Source organism: Corythoichthys intestinalis, chromosome 3, assembly GCF_030265065.1.
Source record: "Corythoichthys intestinalis isolate RoL2023-P3 chromosome 3, ASM3026506v1, whole genome shotgun sequence".
In the NCBI taxonomy this organism is placed as follows: Eukaryota; Metazoa; Chordata; class Actinopteri; order Syngnathiformes; family Syngnathidae; genus Corythoichthys; species Corythoichthys intestinalis.
In genome coordinates, this window is record NC_080397.1 from 30,985,236 (window position 1) to 31,009,985 (window position 24,750).

Consider the following 24,750-nt stretch of genomic DNA (forward strand, 5'->3'; position numbering starts at 1 on the left):
AGATGGGTAAACCTCAACCATGAGAGACAGAATGTGGAGAAGAAGAAAAAACAGAAAATCACATTGCTCGAGTTTTAAAGACTTTATTTCCAAATTAGAGTGGAAAATATTATTTGGTCACCTACGAACAAGCAAGATTTCTGGCTGTCAAAGAGGTCGAACTTCTTCTAACGAGGCTCCACTCGTTACCTGTATTTATGGCAGCTGTTTTAACTCTTTATCGGTATAAAAGACACCTGTCCACAAACTCAGTCAGTTACAATCCAAACTCCACTATGGCCAAGAGCAAAGAGCTGTCGAAGGACACCAGAGACAAAATTGTAGACCTGCACCAGGCTGGGAAGACTGAATCTGCAATAGGTAAAACGCATGGTGTAAAGAAATCAACTGTGGGAGCAATTATTAGAAAATGGAAGACATACAAGACCACTGATAATCTCCCCCGATCTGGGGCTCCATGCAAGATCTCACCCCGTGGCGTCGAAATGATAATAAGAATGGTGAGCAAAAATCCCAGAACCACACAGGCGGACCTAGTGAATGACCTACAGAGAGCTGGGACCACAGTAACAAAGGCTACTATCAGAAACACAATGCGCCGCCAGGGACTCAAATCCTGCACTGCCAGACGTGTCCCCCTGCTGAAGCCAGTACACGTCCAGGCCCGTCTGCGGTTTGCTAGAGAGCATTTAGATGATCCAGAAGAGGAGTGGGAGAATGGGTTATGGTCAGATGAAACCAAAATAGAACTTCTTGGTAGAAACACAGGTTCTCGTGTTTGGAGGAGAAAGAATACTGAATTGCATCCGAAGAACACCATACCCACTTTGAAGCATGGGGGTGGAAACATCATGCTTTGGGGCTGTTTTTCTGCAAAGGGACTAGGACAACGGATCTGTGTAAAGGAAAGAATGAATGGGGCCATGTATCGAGAGATTTTGAGTGAAAATCTCCTTCCAACAGCAAGGGGATTGACGATGAGATGTGGCTGGGTCTTTCAGCATGACAATGATCCCAAACACACAGCCAGGGCAACAAAGGAGTGGCTTCGTAAGAAGTATTTTTAAGGTCCTGCAGTGGCCTAGCCAGTCTCCAGAGCTCAACCCCATAGAAAATCTGTGGAGGGAGTTGAAAGTCCGTATTGCCCAACGACAGCCCCAAAACATCACTGCTCTAGAGGAGATCTGCATGGAGGAATGGGCCAAAATACCAGCAACAGTGTGTGAAAAGCTTGTGAAGAGTTACAGAAAACGTTTGGCCTCCGTTACTGCCAACAAAGGGTACATAACAAAGTATTGAGATGAACTTTTGGTATTGACCAAATACTTATTTTCCACCATGATTTGCAAATAAATTCTTTAAAAATCAGACAGTGTGATTTTCTGTTTTTTTCCCACATTCTGTCTCTCATGGTTGAGGTTTACCCATGTTGACAATTACAGGCCTCTCTAATATTTTCAAGTGGGAGAACTTGCACAATTAGTGGTTGACTAAATACTTATTTGCCCCACTGTATGAGGACATACACTGTCGAAAATGTGTCACTCTAACTGGGCTCAACCAAATAGTGGCTTTTTTAAGTGTTTATTTGTTCATTAAACATGATTTTATCATTTTCAGGCATTACAAAGTGTGGGAAACCTGGGTCTCCAACTGGGACATGGAAAAGAGCAGTGGATGGAACCTCTCCATCCCATTATCCTTCGCAGTGTGGCCTCTGTCAAGGACTTCTTGAACAAAATGATTGACATAGATCATGAAATCGGTAAGATACATTGCAGAAAGAAATCAAATAGACACGCAAATCCAATTTTAGTCACGACTCACAGGAGACACTTTGTAGTTATGGTTACCCTTGGAGGGCCATCATGACTGAACCAATGTAATCGTCTCATATTATTAAACTTGCAACAAATTGAATAGTACCATTTTAATTGAGGAGCCACTTAGAACTCTTTCTTAATTATTTAAATTATTTGATAAAGAGCACTGCTAACAAAAAGGTTTGCAATATTTAACACTTTTTAAGAGAGACAACAATCTGCATTTTTGGTATTTTAGCAAGAAACATGAAGTTGATGCACATGATTTCCTTCTGCGGACCAACAAAATGATGTGGTGGGCCACATCTGGCCCCCGGGTCACGAGTGTCTTTTTGGCATCTAATCTCAGAATTAGTTAAACAAGAAAAGAGTTGATGCGACTAATGAGTTGGCACAGTCACCGTGATTTTGCTTGCTTCCCTAACGAGCATGCATCAGCAAGTATAGTGTTGTCAAAAAGGTCCTTTTTTATTATCTCATCCTCCATCTACACAGTAACACCTACACGTTTCTCTTAAAGGTCAGTTTGACATTTGATGCTCCTCTACTAGATTTGTTCAGCACAAATAGATGTATCTGAGATAAGAAATATGTTTGTTTAGTACTCTTCAGACAGACTTGTTCATAAATTCACTAATGATACCGTAGTTAAATAATGTGTAAATAATAATCTTTGTCCACCTATGCAAATCTTAATTTCTGACAATACTCATTTTCTGTGGTTGTGGCAGGAATTTCAGCAATAACTTTTATTTATCAAAAAAATTCCTGGTTTTTCTGATAGGATCTGAGATGCCACAGCGGGCTGTGCTCCTCCCCTCAGTCATCGTCAAAGAGGGCTACCTCCACAAACACAAATCAGAAGGAGGCCAGCTTCTGTCCCGTTTCTCTTCCAAGAAGCGCTACTTTTGGTTAACAACAGAGACCCTCTCTTACGCAAAGACATCTGATTGGCAGGTTGGTGCTCTTAGTAAGATAGAGCTTTGCGCGCGACGGCCCAAAAAACACACATCATATTTTTTTGTGGTGGATTTTGGGTCCGTGTCTGGGTGCAGACAGACAGAAAGACAGTTTCTCAAAGCATTTATTCATTCATCTTCCCCTTATCCTTAAGAGGGTCGCATGGGTGCTGGATCCTATTCCAGCTGACTCTGGGCGGTAGGCAGGGTACACCCTGAATTGGTTGCCAGTCAATCACAGGGCACAATGAGACAAACCATTCACACACACACTCATACCTACAGACACTTTTTTTTAACCCGTCCTATTCAGCCGCTTGACATGGAGAATGGAAATTTGAGTGTCCGATTGGTCTGAACAGTTTTAATGTATCACATGGGAGTATGGCATACTCCCATTGTGATGATTTAACGTACCTCGTTTATTAGGAGAAAGCAGCGAACAGGAAGGGGTTATGGTGGAACAGAAGAAATGAAGGAGAGAGAGACAGAAGAAGTACAAACAACAAGAAATACACTGAACGCCTACACTAACTATGAATATGTTGGTGCTATCGTTAGCTAGTTGTATTTCTGGTTGACACCATGTGGGGGGCCTGATGACCAAGGAGGGGGGAGGGTCAGAAAGATAATTGATTGGGAGGGGTGAAGTGTACACAAATCAGCCATGTGGCCTAGAACCCAGTATTTGTGTGAATCCCTTTTTATTGTATGTTGCCATCCTTTTCTATGCCGTCTGATCGCTAATCCTGACGCCGAGGTTTTCTAGTTGAGTGTGTCTAATTGCAACTTGTCATGCGTGAATCCCATCAGACATGTGATAGTCCAGCAGACGAGTGGAAATGTCGCGCCCCAGGGCTATAGACCTTCCCCAGCCAATTGGGGGGGGCAGCCAGCTCAGCCTATCCCTCCTCCCACAGCCCAGCAAAGGGGCCACCGTCATACCCCCCGGGATCCAGGGTGGTCCCCCGGGCCTTCCGCGCCCCATTAACCGGCCTTCAGGGATGAGATAAGGGGATTGCGCCACTACACACACAGACCCCCACCCACCCGGCCCAAGAGCCACCTATGACAATTTGGAGTTTACAATGAGCCTACCATACATGATTTTGGGATGCGGGAGGAAGCCAGATTCTGTGGCGGCGGCTCCCGCTTATCAGTGTCCGGGTCGCGGGGGGTTGCCATTTCCACCAGCTCTTCTCTGAGAATTCCGGGGCGTTCTCCATCCAGCCGAGAGATATAATTCCTCCGTCATGTCCTGGGTTGGCCACATGGTCTCCTCAGAGGTAAACATGCGTGAAACACCTCCTGAGGGGGGCATCCAGAGGGCATCGTCACCACATGCCCGAACCACCTCAGCTGGCTCCTCTTAACATCAGGGTGGTGCAGAGACTAATGGATGGGCAGGTGCTGATGGATCAAAAAGGGAACATTAACACGAATTTAACACCTCTTACGACTACATAACTTATTTGATGTGTACCTTTCTAGATAATGTTGTGAATAGAACGGAAATACATGGTTGCCTATAGAGAGTACAGACACACTGGTCAAAATAGCCATGGGGGGAGGGGTAGTTACAATTATTAAAGTAGAAAACTATATTAGAGAAAATTACGTATTATGAATTATTTTTTAAAAAAATCCCCACAATAAACCAGGTGTAAGAATTTTCACTTTTGGCTCGAACACAGCTTATAAGGGTAACACCGTTTGTTTCCAACCACCAGATGTCCTCGGACTCCTCACCACACACCGAGGTAAAAGAGGAAGAGCATGCGCATATGCTGTGGCTTAGTGTTTTTTTTTTTTTTTTTTTTTAAAGGGATTTTCGGTGTTCGGGTAAAGTACTCGGTGACCTGCATGCAGTCGGCCAGCAGACACATACGCACCAAAAATAAAAAAAGCCCAGTCAAAAGGGGCACTTTGGGCATGTAGGGGCAAATGGGCATTTGCTCAAGCACCCTCTGCCCCTACCTCTGCACGTGCCTGCTTAACATGGAGGAGCAGCAGCAACACGGAGTCTCTCCCGGATGAAGGAGCTCCTACCACTACCTTGATTATCCCTTGATCTCAGAACTGTGAGGCGGATGTGCTAAACACTCAGTCACCGTGCCACCTTCAAAATATCCAAAGCATGCAAATCTAGAATTTCTTCGACCATTGATAACAGAGAAAATAACATTTAAACACAAAAAAATAACACCACTTTCTGCACTTGAACACAGGCGCAAATGATAATGAGTAATAATGACATCACGAGGTAGGGCAGACAATCTGGGATACTCTCATTTGATTAGCTAAAATAGTACAGTGCTGTTAACATAACACACTAAGGTGGCAATTCCCTGTAAACACTGGCTTTTATGGAAGTTTTTTCCCCACTTATAGACATCGGAACAATGACATTCTGTGTTTTTTTTCAGTGTGTTAAACAAGATTCTTTCCGCTGGGATGAACATGACAAAGATGTCTGTCCCTTTAAGTGAAGAGGTTCTGTATTTCTTCAGCATGATATCATGGGTTCAGATCTAATATTAGTTTGAATCTGTCACATGTAAACCATTTTAAGACGACCTACGGCATCATCCTCTTTCAGCGTGAAAACAACGGAATTGATGCTGTATTAAACATCCCTCTACCACTATGTAGGACAGCTAACAACTTCGCTCCAAACAAAATAGACCACTTTAATCTTAAAATAGGTCTAATGTATTTGTGTTGATCTCTTCACGAGGAGTTGCCATCTATGAAATCATTAGTGCTAATAAATCATTAGTGTTATTACCATGTGGTGCATAAACTGGTGACAATCATGTCCTCTCATTCACCAGCCAGGGCCTGAAAGAGAAGAGCTGTCTCTTTGAGCCAGCCACTGCTTTGTGTGAGTGGGATAAAGGCGAGGGTTAATTGAAGGTTGTGGATATTCATGGTGACGTTGCAAATCAGGTTGTAAACAATGTGCTGGGTCATTTCCTCCATCTTGGAGCTCTCCATTCTCAGTGGGTCAAGCTCCCATTGAAGAAGGCTAATTTACACATAAAAGTGTCCTATGTCCTCAACATGCTGATTTTACAATTATCTGACAATTCCTCTGAGAATCAGTTTGGTAAATATCTACAACTGTTGATTTATGGCAATCAAATTTGAGCACGCTCTGAAAAAATCCATCATTTCTAGCTTGCTTATATTTGTTTTAATGATGCTGTGGTTTGTCGCTCAATTGTTGCAGGTGCGCTCCTCGATCCCCATCCATTGTGTATGCGGGGTAGAGAGGGTGGACGAAAATGCCTTCCAGCAGCAGAATGTAATGCAGGTCATTACTAAGGACAATGATGGGCAGCTGCATACTATGTACATCCAGTGCAAGGTGCGTACTCACACAATCTTCAGTACCATTGACGATGATAGACATCCAATCATGTGTTTTAATCCTTCTGCTGCGAATTTGAATGAGTATCACTGGGAGGCTACCAGTTCAAATGGATTAGACATCTAACGCTGTCAATGGCAGCAAATGAGTTAACCGCTTATTCTGTACGGTACATATTAGTAATAGGGCTGGGTAATTACATAATAAATGAAATTTCAATTTTATCATTTCATACTGCATAGTGTGTACGCACAAGTTTTAGAAACATTCCCAGCTTACACTGGATGAAGAAACCCATTGAAGAACTGTTGGTAATGTTTGTAATCTACACAGAATGTAAATGAACTGAACCAGTGGCTGTCCGCTATCAGAAAAGTCAGCATCTACAATGAGCACATGCTAAATTCCTTCCACCCGGGGACACATCGTGGGGGCAAGTGGACGTGCTGCCTACAGACGGATCGTACAAGTAATCCTATGTTTGCTTCCAATTTTGGGGGAAAAGCCAATGACAAACTGTTACTTGGACCTCCAACATTCATAGCAATGCATTTTAACTACTGTACAGTGTGTGCTGTTTGCAGTTGCAGGCTGCAGTCGAACCCACTCTGCTGTGACTCTGGGGGACTGGAGTGATCCTCTTGATCCTGATGTAGAGACTCAGACAATTTACAAACAGCTTCTCCAAGGAAGGGACAAACTCAGGTCAGTGCTGTCACGTGGCATGTTTAAGTTCTGTGATGGACTAATCTCAGGTATGAAGAAATGGACAGCACCTGGCCCAGACATGAAGCACAGCCAAGGGCGTAGGTTTGCATAGGGACGGTAGGGACATAGCACGACCAACATTTCAGGATGCTCAAATTGTCCCAACTAACTTTTAAGCAACCTCATTTGCATTATGAGTCCAGTTATATAGGTAATTTAGGTTGTCTTCCCATATGTTGTAAGGATAGAATAGACACTACCATTATTAAGTGAATTCTTTTCATTATGTTCAGACTTGCATCCCTTTTCACTTGCTGAATGTGCTGGTTCATTTTTTTGCCCCTTACAACGCATGTCTGATTGGCTGATGATGACATGACCCTACGCCACACTGACACACGCACACTCACACAACGCTGACAGATTCAGGTCGACAACATGCCGCCTCATCCGCCCCTTCAAAGAGGAGGGATATTAGAAGGTTTTTTTTTCGGCCAGCAGCAGCCACTGTAAGTAAAAAGACGTCAATGTTGTGAAGGTGTGTGGGGGGGCACCACTAATTTTGCTACTGAAAGTCTGACCTACATCAGAGTTAGCATTACATTAAATTGTATGAACTTGCTAACCTGCAAAACTATTGCGGTCAGGCCAGCCTCCACAAGGAACAATGAAGTCAAGCTAGCCGTCCCTCATTTGGATCATTGTTTGCATTATGTGCATTGCTTAATGGAACGCGGTGGCTTCAGAGTGCCAGTCCGTTTATAAAAAAAAATAATAATAAAATAAAAAAAAAATCACACATCAGAATTTCATGAGAGTACTTTGGTTTGAGTCTTGGAGTAGTCTAGTTTGCCTCAGATGGATCGGTCCTTGAATATCTCAGACTTTTTTTCTGTCAAGCGATTAATTTTTTTAAAATCGCGACTAATCGCAAGCTGTCAATAGTAAACTTGCGATTTTTTAAAATGCATACATTATTTATTTTTTCCATTACCCCCCCCAATCACTTTAATATTACAATACTTTAGTGTGAATTTAGGGGTGCTCCAGTGTCCCCTAGAAATGGACCCTTTTTATGGATAGCTTCCCGTTTTTTTTTTTTTTTTTTAATATAGGGACTTGCACTTCAAAATGTTTCTGTAATAGTTTTTGAAAATGAAGGTTTGAATCAAACGTTGTATCACCTGAAAGTTTACACATGAAATTATAAGCCAATAGAAATGTATTTTTGCATTAATCGTTTAGCCTATCAATGAATTAGGTTCATATTTGTGAGAAATCTACCCCTGACCCCTGTTTAATAATCTTTTTTGGTCTTATTAATGTCCCGCCCCAGCAAAAAGTGTACATCCAGGTTATGCTGTAATATCGTCCCTACCAACGTTGAGACCAAACCTACGCCCTTGATTAAATAAAAAAATATAAAACAAATTAAGTTAAATATCATGACGAGAGCTTAAAAAACACGAATCTGGTTGCAGTTCACAAACAGGACACTAGATGTCTGTGTTACACTCTTCATGCACAAAGACTTCTGCTGTTTAGGCAGGAGGCTAATTAATCCTCTTTGCATTCATAGGAAAAAATACCTCCCAGAAGCAGATCATGTGGGAAGCATTAAAGAAGAGATCAACTCTAACATTAATTCAGGTAATGCCCCATCTTCAATGTACGCGATTAGCTTGCCTACACAATTTAATGCATTGGCTGCCATTGACGTCCATCAATGATTTCATTCATTCATTTAAAGTCACAGCAGGTTAAAAAGAGCCAAATCATGGTTAGTGGCACTCAAACAGTTAAGAGGTTTCGCCAATGGGTCCCAGATTTTTATTGTGCCTATTTATTATGATCTAGTTAATCATGTTCAATTTGTACTTCATTAAAAATAATCTCTCTTGCTCCCACAGATGGCGCAGAGAGTAAAGTGGACTTGGTAAGGCCGGGTCAGAGCCTTGCCACTCGGCTACTGAAGGTGATTGAAAATTTAGAACAAGCTCATGCAACTTTCAAGAGCAGAGATGAGGAGGCCCCTACAAATGTTATCCTAAATCCATAGAGAAAGACTAATACACCTGTCTCAAATATAAGTGAGATGGAGTGTCTCTCTCGGGATCATAATGGAGGAAAAGTGGGTGAATGGATGCTTCCTTTTTAGTACATTTCCAATATGTAGGCCATGCTTTGTATTCTGAGAGTGACATTGACTTCAGCAATGCCGCAGAGAATGGATGACACTTGACGATGAAGGGAGCATGATCGGACTTGATATTTTTTGTGGCATGACCTGCATTCACCCGTGGCTGAATGTGTAAAGAAACCTTTTATATTTTGACAGTGTACAGGTCACTGGGTCACACATTCTTATGCAAAAGCTTGTTATTGTGTAGACTAAACTTTTTGAAAGTGAGGTGTTTTAGTGTCGCTGAATGTACTTGATTAACGGGACTATGGTAGTGACATTATCATTATGAGAGAAGATGTATCAGCGTGCCACACGTTAACTTGTTCCTATACAAGTAAAAAAAAAATAAAGGTATTGTAGTTGTTGCTTTTATTTGGTGCTATCAGCATTCAAATCAAATATTTTGTCCTTGATGCAGCGTTGGATGCTTTATGAAAACTTTCCAATAGGGTTGTTCCGATCATGTTTTTTTGCTCCCGAGCCGATCCCGATCGTTTTAGTTTGAGTATCTGCCGATCCCGTTATTTCCTGATCCGATTGCTTTTTTTTGCTCCCGATTCAATTCCAATCATTCCCGATAATTTTTCCCGGTCATATACATTTTGGCAATGCATTAAGAAAAAAAATGAATAAAACTCGGACGAATATATACATTCAACATACAGTACATTAGTACTGTATTTGTTTATTATGACAATAAATCTTCAAGATGGCATTTACATTATTAACATTCTTTCTGTGAGAGAGATCCACGGATAGAAAGACTTGTAATTCTTAAAGGAAAAATGTGACTTTGTATATTGTGACTAAATATTGCCATCTAGTATATTTGTTGAGCTTTCAGTAAATTATACTGTAGCCATTTAACTGTTCTGCCCAAATGCATGATGGGAAGTGGAACCATGACTGTGCGTATTGGCACCAATTTATATCTTCTCTGCGTTGGGAATTAACATAGGCTGTTACGGAAAAGATCAACTACTACCTTTCTTCCCCACATTGCTTCCCACGATATTTCTCATTGTTGAGAGAGGGATTTTAAGGCTTTAGCCAACTAAACAAAGGCTCCAAGGACTGCCAAAATTCACTCTATTCATTTTACGCTGCCTTTTAGCTCTATATATAGGTAAAACGGCGCCATTATAGATTGAACGCGACAATGCATGAGTGAGTCGTGCAGCGCATGCGTTAATTGTGTTAAATATTTTAACGTGATTAATTAAAAAAAAATTAATTACCGCCATTAACGTGATAAATTTGATAGCCCTACTTTAAGCCAAAACTAAAGACTCAGGATGAGTGTAAGACATTTTGTCTGTAACGTTAAATACAATTAGAAAACGATTTAATTAAAAAAAAAAAAAAAAAAAAAAAAAAAAAAAAAAAAAAAAAAAAAGGCATGTCCGATATTTTTTTGCCGATTCCGATACTTTGAAAATGACGTGATCGGACCCGATCGATCGGGATGCCGATCAATCGGGACAGCTTTACTTTCCAATCATATAGGTAGTAGACATGTGCCAATTACCGGTTTCAAGGTATTCCGTGGTATGAAAATGTCAAGGTTTCAAAACCACAAAAATTTTCCGTCATAGTCCCTAAGGCAGTGGTTCTTAACCTTGCTAAAAATAGCGAACCCCTGGGGTTTCACATGGGCATTCACCGAACCCTTTGAAATTTAATAATGTTTTTTTTTTTCCAAATTCAAAACTGATATAGCTAAGCTAGCAAGCAAATTCTCGTTGAAATTTATTCAAATTTACCACAAATAAACTTGGTGTTTTGCAGTTAGATTTCACATTGGAAAATGACTTTTTTTTGTCTATGTTCTTTTATTTTATATTTATTTTACTTTTAACCTGTCCTGTTCAGCTGGTTAGACACGGCGAATAGGAAACTGAGTGTCCTTTGGTCTGAACAGCTTAAAATATATCACATAGGATGTGATGTTCAAAATTTGTAAATTCTGATTTTATGGTCGCATCCTTGCATCACATTTTGTTTTCACGGCGTAAAATGTGATGCAATTTTTAAATCTGCACAGTTCACACTCCCTATCAGTCTATTATACTTCCTCGTATCAAGTTTGAGTCACCCTTCCACTGGGGAAACCAATTTCTCCTCCCATTAGATATAGGGCTAGGAGTTAAAAGAAATGGAATAAAGCCTGCGAATTGGAGGCAACCCAGCCCAAAACCTAGTATAAAACGACACTTGGCCTTTAGTCAGAGTATGAAAATAATGCCCTGTGTGTCTTAACCTTCACCGAACCCCTTAGACTTACTCACCGAAACCCCGAGGGTTCAATCGAACCAAGGTTAAGAACCACTGCCCAAAGGTATTAGCTATTTTTTATGACCCAAAAATGCATGGGAGAAATCCCTCGCTTGCACTTGTAAGGCTTAACCCTCCCCCACCGGTTGTTGCTCAGCAGTGTCATCAGTAACGAGTTACTTAGTAATCTGATTACTTTCGTTCCGTAACGAGCAATATAACGCGTGCATTTTTCCAAACAAGTAATCTGATTAGTTTCCTTAGTGCCTGTGCGTTACTATTTTGTTGTTTCCACTGTAGGATGAAAAACACTGTAGTCATGTACAAAGAGAATTTCGAATAGAAAATGTTGCTCCTGACATCTCATGTCACATTTTCTCATCGGTATTGAATTAAAAAAAAAAAAAGGTCACGTGTATTACAATGCTGTTTGAGCGCTGTCTGGTGTCTCCGGCGGTGGCGGCCAGCAACAAAGCCTGGCTACATCCTCAGGACCCAACAAGAGGCAAGAGAGATACCACAAACCGCTGCATTTACTCACTGGAAATACAGCCATTACTTCACATTTCTGTCCAGTAACGATGACAAAAATATATCTCCGTGCGTTGCGAACTTTGCGCTGGCTCAAAAAGACTGTCGACCGCTAAAAACTCCACATCCAATTCAAGGAACCATCTGGAATTACAGCACAATGCGGCAAAACTCGAAACCAAGCCAAACAAGGGTCGCGATGCAGAAATTGCACACATCAAGGAGTGGTCGAGATTTTCTTTTTCATATATTTACCCTTTTAAATGTTTTTTTTTCTATTTTGTTTTTGTTTGGATCAATTATTTATCATTTAACATATTGGAGAAAATGCGACAGTAACAAAAAAAAAAATACCATTAAGCGATAGTTATGAGGTAGATATCCGTGACTTTTTTACAGACGCCATTTTTCAATTGTGACATAATTTGTTTAAAAGTTTTGAATATGTGAGTGAATAATTTTTTAATTCGTTTTTTACCCCCTAACGATATATGAGACATCAATTATATGATTCTAAGCTAAAAACGACAGACATTTTGAATTATAAATATAATTCATTACCTTCGTTTTATGGCTGGGTTGAAACAAAAGCGGTTGCGCGACGTATGTCAACGGGGGTTCTCAGGGTAAAACAGACAAATTAAAAATAGTTTGGGGGCTTAATGCACCATGAATCTGCTATGGCAGCATATAAACATATTGTTCTATCAAACACAACAGTTGTTTTGGCTTAAAATACTTAATTCTTTTGAAGAGGTGTGCAAGAGCAGAAACCGCTTTTTCAGTCTTGTCTGTATATTCCGCCATATACAGTACATCTTGACACTGTTCATCATGTTCAATGCTCGGTTCAAGCTCAGTTGTTGTTGGTAGCTTTTAAAAGGTTAGGTTTAAAGTAGGGTTGTCAAAATTATCGGGCGTTAACGGGCGGTAATTTTTTAAAATTAATCACGTTAAAATATTTGACGCAATTAGCGCACATGCCCCGCTCAGATTAAAATGACAAGTGTAATGTCCACTTGTTACTTGTTTTTTGTTATTTGGCACCCTCTGCTGGCGCTTGAGTCCAAATGATTTTATGGTTTGGGGAGTGAGCATGGCGTAATGACATCAACAATGGCGAGCTACTAGTTTATTTTTTGAAATTTTTACAAATTTTAATAAAACGAAAACATTAAGAGGGGTTTTAATATAAAATTTCTATAACTTGTACTAACATTTATCTTTTATGAACTACAAGTTTTTCTATCCATGGATCGCTTTAAGAGAATGTTAATAATGTTAATGCCATCTTGTTGATTTATTGTTATAATAAACAAATACAGTACTTATGTACCGTATGTTGAATGTATATATCTGTCTTGTGTCTTAACTTTTCATTCCAACAATAATTTACAGAAAAATATGGCATATTTTATAGATGGTTTGAATTGCGATTAATTACGATTAATTAATTTTTAAACTGTAATTAACTCGATTAAAAATTTTAATCATTTGACAGCCCAACATTAAAGAAATGATTAAAAAAAACGTCTATCTTGCCTCCTTAGGTATAGTTTTGGCTAAGCAAAGCAAAGGACCATCTCTAATGTGCTAGTTACATGATCTGTTCAAAAAATAATTCTTACCCATTATGAAAACCTAAGTAGGATTCTTGCTCATTTCATTCATTTTTATTGTTTGCCTTACAACTTTTATAGACAACATTTTAACGGCTAGTTCTTTATTTTTAAGTGGGAGAATTTTTTACATCAGGCTTTATCTTGAGGGAGCGGGGATTTAATTAGTCGTTGGAGTTCCGAATTCTGTGCAGTTTGTCAGTTATTTGTTAGTTTCAGGGCTCCGGAGTGGCTATGCTAGCACGAGTCAATGATGGTTGAAATCAAATCCATCGACTAAATATACACCCATTAACTCGATGATTAAGTTTATGTAAAAAATTAAATTACATGCGATGACATTTTTCTGTTGTCATTCTTGTGATGAGGCAGCAAAAAGAAAAATTGGTAAAAAGAAACTTACAGAAAGAAGAAACTTATTATCAAAGTAACAAAGTTACTTTAAAAGTAATCAGTAAAATAGCTACCTTACTTTTTGGGGCATAATTAGTAATCAGTAATTAAATTACTTTTTTAAGTAATCTGTGACAACACTGATGCTTAGTGTCAATGAGTCAGCTGTGCCACATGATGGCTGGAGGAAATGAAACTCCCGAACTTTTTCCCCCATCCAAGAAAACGAAATCGCTGGTATGGGAATACTTCGGCTACAGAAAAGTTAGATGGCCGCAGCTTAGAGGAGGGCCAACTGACATGTAAAACATGTTTGCGGAGGGTGGCTACTGAGGATGCAATACCTCAGATATGATTTCGCATTTATACAAAATTAAAGGTTGGTAAACGGTCTCATGGACATTTCCCACCAGCTACAAGAGTTAACTCCAGTGTGTTTAGTGTGGCTAGCAGTGGTAAAACATGTTATATTTTCACTCTGGCAACTGTCTGTGCTGAGAAAAAGATTGTATGTATAATATAAACATGATACGAGTCATACACATGTGCTTTTTTTGGAAAATAATTCAATTATCTTTATCTGATGGTAATAATGTTGAGCTATGGGTTTAGGCTCATCTAAAGGATTGCATGTATTCTAATTTTATTTAGAATATTTTGTTATTTAAAAAAAATATATATATTTTAACTTTTTACTTATGTTCCAATTTGCCAGTATGTTTTCGGAAAAAAAAATCATATTCAATGGTTTGTTTTTAAAACCAAGATATCTCAAAGTAACACATTTAGACCTGTAATTGCAATACCGTGAAACTGATATTTTGGCTTAAGGTTATCATACCGGCAGAATATCATACTGGCAGATGCCTAACATTTAATATTTACCTTTCATATATTACTTTGTATATTCAGCCACCCAATTTACCACATGCACTGTAACTGGCAATTTTTTGGTGAATGAATAATTGTTTCCAATTCCACAAATATTGGGCAAAAACACATTTTGAGATGCCAACATTTATTTCAATTTAACCCTATATTGACAAATGTATCGCATTTGATACACCTAAAATTCCATGATTTTTAGACTAATTCAGAATTTTGACATTTCTTTTTGGGAAGAAAAAAAAAAAAAAGATGGATGCAAGTCAACACATGCATCTGCATTCCATGAAAAAAACAAACAGGATTTAGCAAGGGTTATATTTATCTGAGCACTTATTACACATATTCATTTTGACTTTTCTTTTTACAAATTTGAAAAAAAGGTTTCATTACGACCTTATTTTTCAAATTTTGGGATTCTCTGATGATTGCTTCATATTGCTGGCATTAAAGGGTTAAAAAGTGCTTTATATCTGTCCTACACCAATACATCTCTAAACCGTTTTCTGGATTTAAGTGTTCATGTTAATAGAAAAGCTTCTCTGTGTACGTTTGCTTTAGAATATAGAAAATTTTGCTGAAAGGACAATCAATAATGTTTAGTTATTATGTTCTGGTATTTTTTGCAGTGCAAAATATTGATTTTATATTACTCTGACATTTACCAAGTCACAATAATCAGTTTTAAAAACAACATTGACAATAAGTGGAGAAAAATAATTACCTTCCCCAACAGCTTCCATTTTGAAATCACTGTTTCAAGTGAACTTGTAACTGTGAATGCATCACAGCCATATTTTTCAGTATTCTAACTTAGTTCAACGTCTGATGTAAAGATGGTGCATACTTACTGTTCTACTGTATGAATATTTTCATTAAATTTTCCAGACGCTGCACAATGAAGTTGCAGGTAGATTCTTTTGGCTTGCGTTTTGTGGCAATTTCATCAGCTCTATAAATTGAAGGCATCATTTCAGGAATGACAAAAAATATACAGTGAAAATATCCCTTTTCAGTGTGAATTGCATTGTTTGCCGTTTGGGTTTTAAAAAGCATTGATATTTTAGAGCAGAACGCTAAACCTGAAGTGTTAACTTCAATGTAGAGAACTTCAAGATACAAAAGTACACTATAAAATCACCACTAAATGCATATAATTTAATTGTAACCACTCATTTTTAGTGAAATTTAATGTTTGCATCCACTGCTGCTCTCTGCCTCATTTAAATGCTAATGAGAGTGGACCTACCTTGACTGAAACAGCAGTTTCCCAACTGGCGCTCCTAATATACAGCACACGTGACCAGGGAGAGGTAGCGACTAGGTCAGTGCTGGAGGGAAGGGGGCTGGGTCGTCACGGTTGACGCTGCCGTCCCAACAGGCCCTTTAGCACACATCAGCCTCAACACCCACTCAGTTCAGTATCACATTCATCTCTAATGAGCTGCAGGAAATAACGCTTAACACATAGAAGACTTTCAAAAATAATAAAATCAAGGCCAAGGTAACAAAGGTGAAACAAAATCACCCCCATTGAGGGCACATTTATTTTTCCATTTTTGTCCACAAGAAAGACACAAACATGCAACAAGGTCATCACGATTCAATTAAGCCCGATTATTGATTAAAAGCCCTTTATAGTTTAAATCAGTCTCTTTTAGCTCATTGCAGTTTGATCTTTGTGAACAAGAAAAATGTTGACACCGCTTGCGAGCGGTCAAACCCTCCAAATTAGGAATTGAAAATGTCAATTAAAAACATCGAGTATGTTGTGCATGTCCAAAGAGTGGAGAAATCAGCCAAACGCCAATTCCTCCACACTCGTGTCAAATGAAAATGTTCTGAGGCAAGATGCAGAGCACAGTGCTAAAATGACAACATCATCGTGTTGACCTTTCAAAAGAGGAACTTTGTGATGATTTCCTACGCATTGCCATTAAAGTAGCTCACACTTTGCATAAGCATGCATCTCGGGAAGAACATTACTGTCTCTGTATGATTTTGTCCTACAAGACACACACTCAGTACGCACACAAAGAGACAGAGATATCAACACACAATATAGCCACAGTTAATGTTTAAGGTATATTTTAAACAGATGTACAATAAGCATTAAACATATGACTTTTGATTACTGCTGTAAATATATATTGCGCAAAGTGATACGTCATTTCAACTTTCCACTAAGAATTAAATGGAAAAGATTGTGATAGTCTTCCCAAAGACAATCATTGATCAAAAAATACATGTAAAATATATGTTTTTAAACATGTATATGTCTGCTTTAGTTATAGACAAGTTTGGCACCCCGCAAAGAAAATGCCAACCACAAAATGTCTGTCCTTGCTACAAATAAATCAAAGTTTTACATAAGGAAAATAGTAAATTGCATAAACACCATCTCTCTCTGTTACTTGGGCATACCAAACCACATTGTCTTTTTCCTTTCCGTAAGTGTCTGTACACACCTGAAAGTCTAAAGGGCCGACAGTATGTTCAAGGAAACATTTGGATTACTCTACTTCACTCAACATGTCATTTCCCTGATAATTCAGACTTGCTTAGGCCTCCAAAAGTGAAAGGTTAAAACAACTCTAGTTTGCTTGGTTAAGGGTGACAGCCTTAAATCAACCATTTTGTCGAGCACAAGTCTGCTTTAAAGTCACAGGTTTTCATAAGCAAGCTTTTGGTTGACTGAAGAATCAAAATATTGACTATCTTGTTTAAAAGTGCTCACCAAGTGGATGAAAAAGAAGAAAAAAAACATTTAGAAATATTTTAAAAGCCCCTGAAAAAGTATTTTTCTATTGGTAAACTTTCATGCAACAACCAATTCTACCGTATTCTAATTCTTAAGATAATTTTATGAAGGAAATGATGATTTCAGTTGAACCCTTTATAGGGAACTCATTTAAATATTATGACTATACCTTGACAACAGTGCATTTCATTTTAATTACATTTAGTTTTTTATTTTATTTTTTAATTAAGGATTTTACTGATACATAAAAATAGGCAAAATAATAAGAAAAAAAAATGTTATTATTGAGACCTGTTGTACACATCCACATATGTAGACATACGTTTTACGTCACGTTAGGCCACAATGTATAGCAAATGATAATATTCAGCCTTAAATTTCCCAAATATTTTTCACTTGTCCTACAGTCATGTGAAAAGATTAGGAAACCCCATGAAACATTCAGTTCTTTATTAAGAATGTTCACATATCAATGTCTGATCTTAATCCATGGAAAATGGTGATTTAATTGCATATAAACAAAAAAACACTGTTTTACTCTTTAAACCAAAATAACCAGCAAAAATGCATATTCTAACTGAGGAAAAAGTTATGACACCCTACCACCTAATAGCGAGTGTTACCCTCTTTGGCTGAAATAACTTCAGTGAGACGCTTTTTTGTAGCCATCTACCAGTCTTTGACATCTGTCTGAAGAAAGTTTGGCCCGCTCCTCAATGCAGAATTCTTTCAACAGTGACTGACTGCTGAAGTGAGTGAAAACACCATGGTGAGATCAAAGGAGCTGTCTGAGGCCTTCAGAAAGAAGATTGTACACTTATGAGTCTGTTAAGGGACTTCAAAAGAATATAAAATCAGCCATTCCACTGTCCGGAAAATAGTCTACAAATGGAGGACATTCAAAACAACTGCCAACATGCTCAGGTCTGGCCGTCCAAGCAAGTTCACCCCGAGAGGAGACCGCAAGATGCTAAAAGAAGTCTCCAAAAACTCTAAAATGTCATCACGGGACCTACAGCAGGCTCTTGCTACTGTGTATGTGAAATTGCATGCATCTACAATCAAGAAAGGGACTTAACAACTTTAACAGTCATGGGAGGTGTGCAAGGAGGAAACCTTTGCTCTCCAAGAAGAACATGAAGGCCAGACTGAAGTCTGCCAGAGTGAATGAAGACAAAGACAAGGACATCTGGATGAATGCTCTTTGGACAGATGAATATAAAATTGAATTATTTGGACACCAGCACAGAGGACATGTTTGGCGTAAACCCAATACAGCATTCCAGGAAAAGACCTAAATCCCAACTGTGAAACATGGAGGTGGAGGTGTCAGGGTTTGGGGATGCTTTTCTACAGCAGGACCTGGCCAGTTTACCATCATAGAATCCACCATGAATTCTATCGTGTATCAGAGGGTGCTTGAGGAACATGCGAGATCATCTGTGAAAAAATTAAAGCTAAAACGAAACTGGACCCTGGAACATGGCGATGACCAAAAACATACCAGTAAATCTACCAAGGACTGGCTGAAAAGGAAGAAATGGAGAGTCCTGGAATGGCAGAGTCAAAGCCCAGCTCTTAATCCCATTGAGATGCTGTGGGGTAACTTGAAACGGGCTGTACATGGAAGAAATCCCTCAAACATCTCACACCTGAAAGTATTCTGTGTTGAGGAGTGGGCCAAACGCTCTTCCGACCGATGTCAAAGACTGGTAGATGGCTACAAAAAGCGTCTCACTGAAGTTATTTCGGCCAAAGGGGGCAACACTAGCTATTAAGTGGTAGGCTGTCCTAACTTTTTTCTTGGTTAGAGTATGCATTTTTGTTGATAAATTTGGTTTAATGAGTAAAACATAGTTATTATTTATTTATTTATTTTTTACCTGCTATTAAATCACTTTCTTTTCCAGAGATAAAGAAAAACAAGATTGGACGTTGATATGTGAATATTTCTTAATAAAGAACTGAATATTTAATGGGGTGTCCTAATTTTTTCAAATGACTGTATATAGGGTTAATCATGGAGACCTACAGAATTTTTTTTGCAACAGTGTGAACGAGGACAGGACAGGACAGCATGGACTAAAATCAGAGTCAAATGAAACTGGAGATAAAATGGAAAAAATATTGTCCTCCTGTCCAGACAAATTTAGAAAGATGCAATCAACTAGGAAGATGATTCAAAACGAATCAGAATCAACCAAAGCATAAAATATTCCCTGAATATTTGATGGTTAGTTGACATCTGCTCAGTGTAGAGTGCAAAAAAACGGGTAACTTTTTTTCTTCAACTTTCCAGTAACCAGTTAGAATGTAAATAAATTTTAATAGCGGCATGGGATTTCCATACGAACACCGCCCGAGAAAACAATACTATTTGATCATTGCTTGCCAATGAAAGCAAAAGATGTCCAATCATTTTAAACTAGGAGGGCTGACAGTGAATGAAACAATGTTCATTTGTTGCCAACCCTTCCAGTTCAAATGGATTGGACGTCTACTAGTGACAAGCTATGAAAAGAGCCCAACGACAGGATGTCAGTCATCGGCAACGGCACTGAAAAGGCTTACTGACTTTCAAAGTGACCTCCAGCCACTCTAATGCCATGTTAGTAAACATAATAGTCACTGAAACACCTTTCATTTCTCCATTCTGCCTGACTGGCAACAGGCTGTATTGATTTTGGATGGAGCAGAAGCAGCTGCCATTCTGCCGCTCCAGCGATCTCACGCCGCTGTGCTTCTACCGAGCCAGCATGTACAGGCATTCATTAGCATATTCTCTATCACGCGACTCAATAGTTGGAAACATTACATACTGTATACAGCTTACAAAAATACATTTTCAGGGACTTCAAAGGGGAAAAAGGGATTCCACTAATCTCTGGCTCCTGTTTATTCATTGAACAATAAAATAGCTGCAGTTTGCATTTGACCAAAGTTGAACTAAAAAGTCGACTCAACTGTAGAAACAAGCCTTTTGGGGAGAATGACATTGCTCATGCTGTGCAATCTCCCCCGCTAGTTATGGAGATACATTGACTATAATTATTTAAGTCAACTACAGACAATCTACATGATAGTACGGACAGTAGCAAACACTAACACTACCTAGTATACTGTATTTGACTTCCATTAACATGTTATACATATTTAAACAGTCCCTGACGAACTGACAGAATTGTCAGATTTTATGTATTTATCATGTTGACATCTGGTTTTGTATAGCTGTTTATGGGGTAAGTGAATGTCTTAAGGTATAAAAAAATAAACACTCAAATTGAGTATATATAACCTTAGTTAATATTTTTTCTAAAGTACTGTAAGATGATTTAAAAATTAAATCTTTTTGTTTATAATCAAACTATGAAGCAGAGCTGCTGCCTCAAACTGCTATGGAAGACTGTGATTTGCTTCGAAATGAGGCCCACAACAACTTTGCACCAATATCTCAGCTCATTAAATTTGATCAGATGCTTTTGTGAAAAGTCTATGATGACCTAGCTTTCATCTGCAAGTGAAAAAAAAACACCACCGACAAGAAGATCCCCTGCCAACGATCTTCTAAAAGAGCTGTTGGGCATACCATCTTAAGAGGGAACGAGTACAATTTACAGGGAAGAAATAATTCCTATAGTTCTTCCTGATAAATCTGCCGCTGCGACAAAACATCATTTGCATGTTTCCTGGAAGGATGTGTTGCTAATTAAGAGGACATGAACCAAGTAGGAAACATGTCCCACTTCTCCCTCCAGAAGGAAAGCAAATAAGCTCACAGGAGAGTTGAAAGTTACAAGATGGATCTCCTAGGGAAAATGCCCGAACCTTATGACCTCAATGCATGCTGTCACACTCACACCCTCATGCATGCCAGCATGATGGATAGACCTAGAGCCAGATTTTCTCATATTGAGACAATACTAGCTAGCATGGGCCTTTAGGTTCGCAAAGGCCAACATTATCTACGTGTCAAGTGTTACCAAAGCTAATGAGTTTAACCTTGGAATGGTACGTTCCTACAGCTTACACAAGGTTAACAATGTAAAATACACCTATTAGCAAATATTTCATAACTTTTGGATCACTTTAATGTACTACAAAACATTCTTTAGCCCTTGCCTCAATAATGGGGCACAAAATCAAGCCTTATCTTCTTTAAAATCACAGAAAAGTCACCATGTTTTATTAGTGAGAAAGAAAACAAAAAAAACCTTATGTATTTTTTAATGTCTTATCATGTGAGAAAAGCTTCATTGGCACCTCAACTTATTGCAGCAATTGACTCAACATTCATTATGCAGCGTTGGTCAGGCCATGCAATCAGGCCTCGTCACACCATCTTGTCACGCTACAAGTGCAGATGCTGCGTTTTGACTCGAAAAGGGGTCAGTGATACATTTGCTGGCAGCAACAGACACGGCGCATGTGCCTCGAGGATCTGAGGATGCATACATGCTCCAGGCATGATGCAAAAGATGATAAAAAGAAAACCTCCATAAGGTCACAACAATCATTTTGTTTGATTTTACCTCAATACCACTTCATCAGTTTCCAAGGAGACAACAGAATATGATGGGTTGTGTTCCCAGAGGCTCTCAGTCCTTTAAGTTGTCCTCACCGACTCCCTGAGCTGATAGTTCAGCCAGGACGTTGTCCAAATAGTTTGGATCAGGGTAGCCATGGCCAGTCAGGTTGGAGCCAAATTCTGTCTTGTGGTGGATCTCGTTCCAAACCACCGTGTCAGACTCACCTGTGGTGCTGGAAGTGCCGATGGTAAAGATGAGCCGTCGGTCCCAGGCTGTGATCAACAGCTTGAGAACCTGAGGGGCCAAAGACAGGGTGATGTAGGAATATTATAGTACTGTATATAGTAGGGCTGTCATACGATTAAAATTTTTAATCGAGTTAATCACAGTTTAAAAATTAATTAATCGTAATTAATCCCAATTCAAACATCTCTAAAATATGCCATATTTTTCTGTAATTTATTGTTTGAATGGAAAGATAAGACTGATATATACATTCAACATACTATACATAAGTACTGTATTTGTTTATTATAACAATAAATCAACAAGATGGCATTAACATTAACATTCTGTTAAAGCGATCCATGGATAGAAAGACTAGTTCTTATAAGATAAATGTTAGTACAAGTTAAAGAATTTTATATTAAAACCCCTCTTGATGTTTCCGTTTTAATAACATTTGTTAAATTTTCAATCAAAAAATAAACTAGTGGGACTTCCGGTTCCGGAGACAGATGGAGTAGCTGCACGGCACGTGCTCGCCGGTTAATTTATCGCTTTATCAACAACATCGCCCAACTTAAATCACTCGTCTATTTGGTTGATAACGCTCTAAAGGTAAAACCAATTCTCCTAATGGCTTCTAAAGGCAGTAAGTCGAGCAAGAAAGAAGAAGCTAACCCTAGCTTAACACTTGATGCGATCTCGACGCTACTCGAAAACCACCGCGAGGAAATCGCGGCTGAGTTCAAAAGTTCTTTCAGTCAACTGGACTCAAAGCTGGACACGCTGAGACAGACTGTGGATGACCACGACCAGCGTGTGTCCTCATTGGAACTCGCCGCGGACGACCTGAGCCAGCGAGTTAGCGACCTGGAGGAAAGGTGCGCCGCGCTGACCATCGACAACGCCAAGTTAAAAGCCAAAGTGACTGACTTGGAGGGACGAAGCCGCAGGCAGAACATTCGTATTCTGGGGATCCCTGAGTCCACTGAGAGCGGCCGACCCTCCGAGTTCTTCGCGGACCTGCTGATGGAGGTTTTCAGCTCCGAGACGCTGCCTTCCAAGCCGGACATCGACAGAGCCCACCGAACCCTGGCGGCTAAACCGGCTCCCGGACAGCGGCCGCGACCGGTAATCGTACGCCTCCACCGCTACCAGACCAAGGACCTACTCATCAGGGAGTCGCGTCGGAGAGGGATGCTCAACTATCGCGGCCACGCGATCCGAGTGGTGGAGGATTACAGTCCCGAGGTGGCCAGCAAGCGCGTGGAATACCGAGACGTCATGGCGGAGCTGTACAAGCGGGGTCTGAAACCCGCGCTGCTATACCCAGCCCGGCTGCGGCTCACGCTGGCCAGGGGAGTCAAGAAATGGATCAGCTCAGTGGAAGAGGCACAGAAGTACATCGACACCCTTCCCAAATCACGTTCATAACTTCATAACACACTTTCAACCTGACTGGATGAGAGGTAACTCTGCCGTAGTTCCAGATGGCCACGGAGTACCGACATGCTGGTTAGTTTACAAATTTACTGTAATCAGCTACTTTACTATAGCAGCGCGACTGAGCCATGCAGAACACGCAGGGAACGCGCTTATCGTAACTGCTCTATTAAAATAAATAAATAAATAAATAAATAAATAAATATTTTAAAGGGAAAGAAAAAAGGAAAGAAAGAGAAAAGGGGAAAAAAAAAAAAAAAAAAAAACATTATAATAATCTAATCGTTTGTGTGCGTACGTGCGCCATACATGTTTTTTTTCCTTTGTATATTTGTAGTCTGAGTGACAGTTATAGTGGAGCCAGCACATTTGAAACTTTAAGACTACTGACATGTCAGTATGTACTGCTTTATACTCAACCCTTTTTTTCTTTTTTTTTTTTTTTTTTTTACTGGTCCCAAATTCAATTCAAGTCGATTGAATCTAATTTAAATAGAATCTGACAAGTCTTTCGGGACTGATCTTTGTTTCAATGTTGTCTATGGGGATGTTTGACTTTTACTATTATAATGCTCGATACCGGAGGAGCAACTTAGTTGGGACAGGAAGATTTAGTTAGATGTTTGGGTTTAAGAGCTTGCTGCTTTTCTTTTTGGCAGCTTTCTTGGGTGGGGTGGGGGGGTGGTCACTGCCAACAGCTAGGGAATCAAATGTACACGTATATATCTATTTTTCTTTGACCGGCCATTTAGTTAATTTCACACTCTTCACTTTCTCTAAATGCTTGTGGATAGTTGTTTGAATTTTGTCAGTTGGAATGTCAGGGGCTTGAACCACCCAGTGAAGAGGAGAAAGATTTTTTCACATTTAAGACAGCTTAAAGCAGATATTGCTTTTCTGCAAGAAACACACATTCGCACCTCAGACAGCGGGCGTCTCCTGACGGGTTGGGGGGGAGGGGCGTTCCACTCCTCCTTTCAGGCCAAGGCCAGAGGAGTTTCGATCTTAATCTCTCCAAATATTACCTTTGAGCCTCATAATGTGA

At 39.4% G+C, this 24,750-nt stretch overlaps 2 protein-coding genes across 4 annotated transcripts in view; one reads left to right on the top strand and one right to left on the bottom strand.

The window, feature by feature from the left end:
- LOC130913805 (rasGAP-activating-like protein 1) overlaps positions 1 to 15,821 on the top strand; it is a 28,127-nt gene extending 12,306 nt beyond the window's left edge. Inside the window, exons 15-21 of one of the 2 annotated variants that reach the window (XM_057832677.1) lie at positions 1,621 to 1,765; positions 2,608 to 2,780; positions 6,015 to 6,152; positions 6,489 to 6,624; positions 6,740 to 6,860; positions 8,443 to 8,513; positions 8,774 to 15,821. In XM_057832677.1, the coding sequence (XP_057688660.1) occupies positions 1,621 to 1,765; positions 2,608 to 2,780; positions 6,015 to 6,152; positions 6,489 to 6,624; positions 6,740 to 6,860; positions 8,443 to 8,513; positions 8,774 to 8,922 (933 nt within the window). In that variant the 3' untranslated portion in view covers positions 8,923 to 15,821. Of the gene's footprint in view, positions 1 to 1,620; positions 1,766 to 2,607; positions 2,781 to 6,014; positions 6,153 to 6,488; positions 6,625 to 6,723; positions 6,861 to 8,442; positions 8,514 to 8,773 lie in introns of those variants that run through there. The other variant, XR_009062819.1, reaches the window with a different exon arrangement.
- Positions 15,822 to 19,323: 3,502 nt separating this feature from the next.
- LOC130913453 (E3 ubiquitin-protein ligase DTX1) overlaps positions 19,324 to 24,750 on the bottom strand; it is a 60,245-nt gene continuing 54,818 nt past the window's right edge. For both annotated transcript variants that reach the window (XM_057832085.1, XM_057832084.1), the window contains exon 10: positions 19,324 to 22,331. In XM_057832085.1, coding sequence (XP_057688068.1) covers positions 22,107 to 22,331 — 225 coding nt within the window. In that variant the 3' untranslated portion in view covers positions 19,324 to 22,106. The remainder of the gene's footprint in view (positions 22,332 to 24,750) is intronic.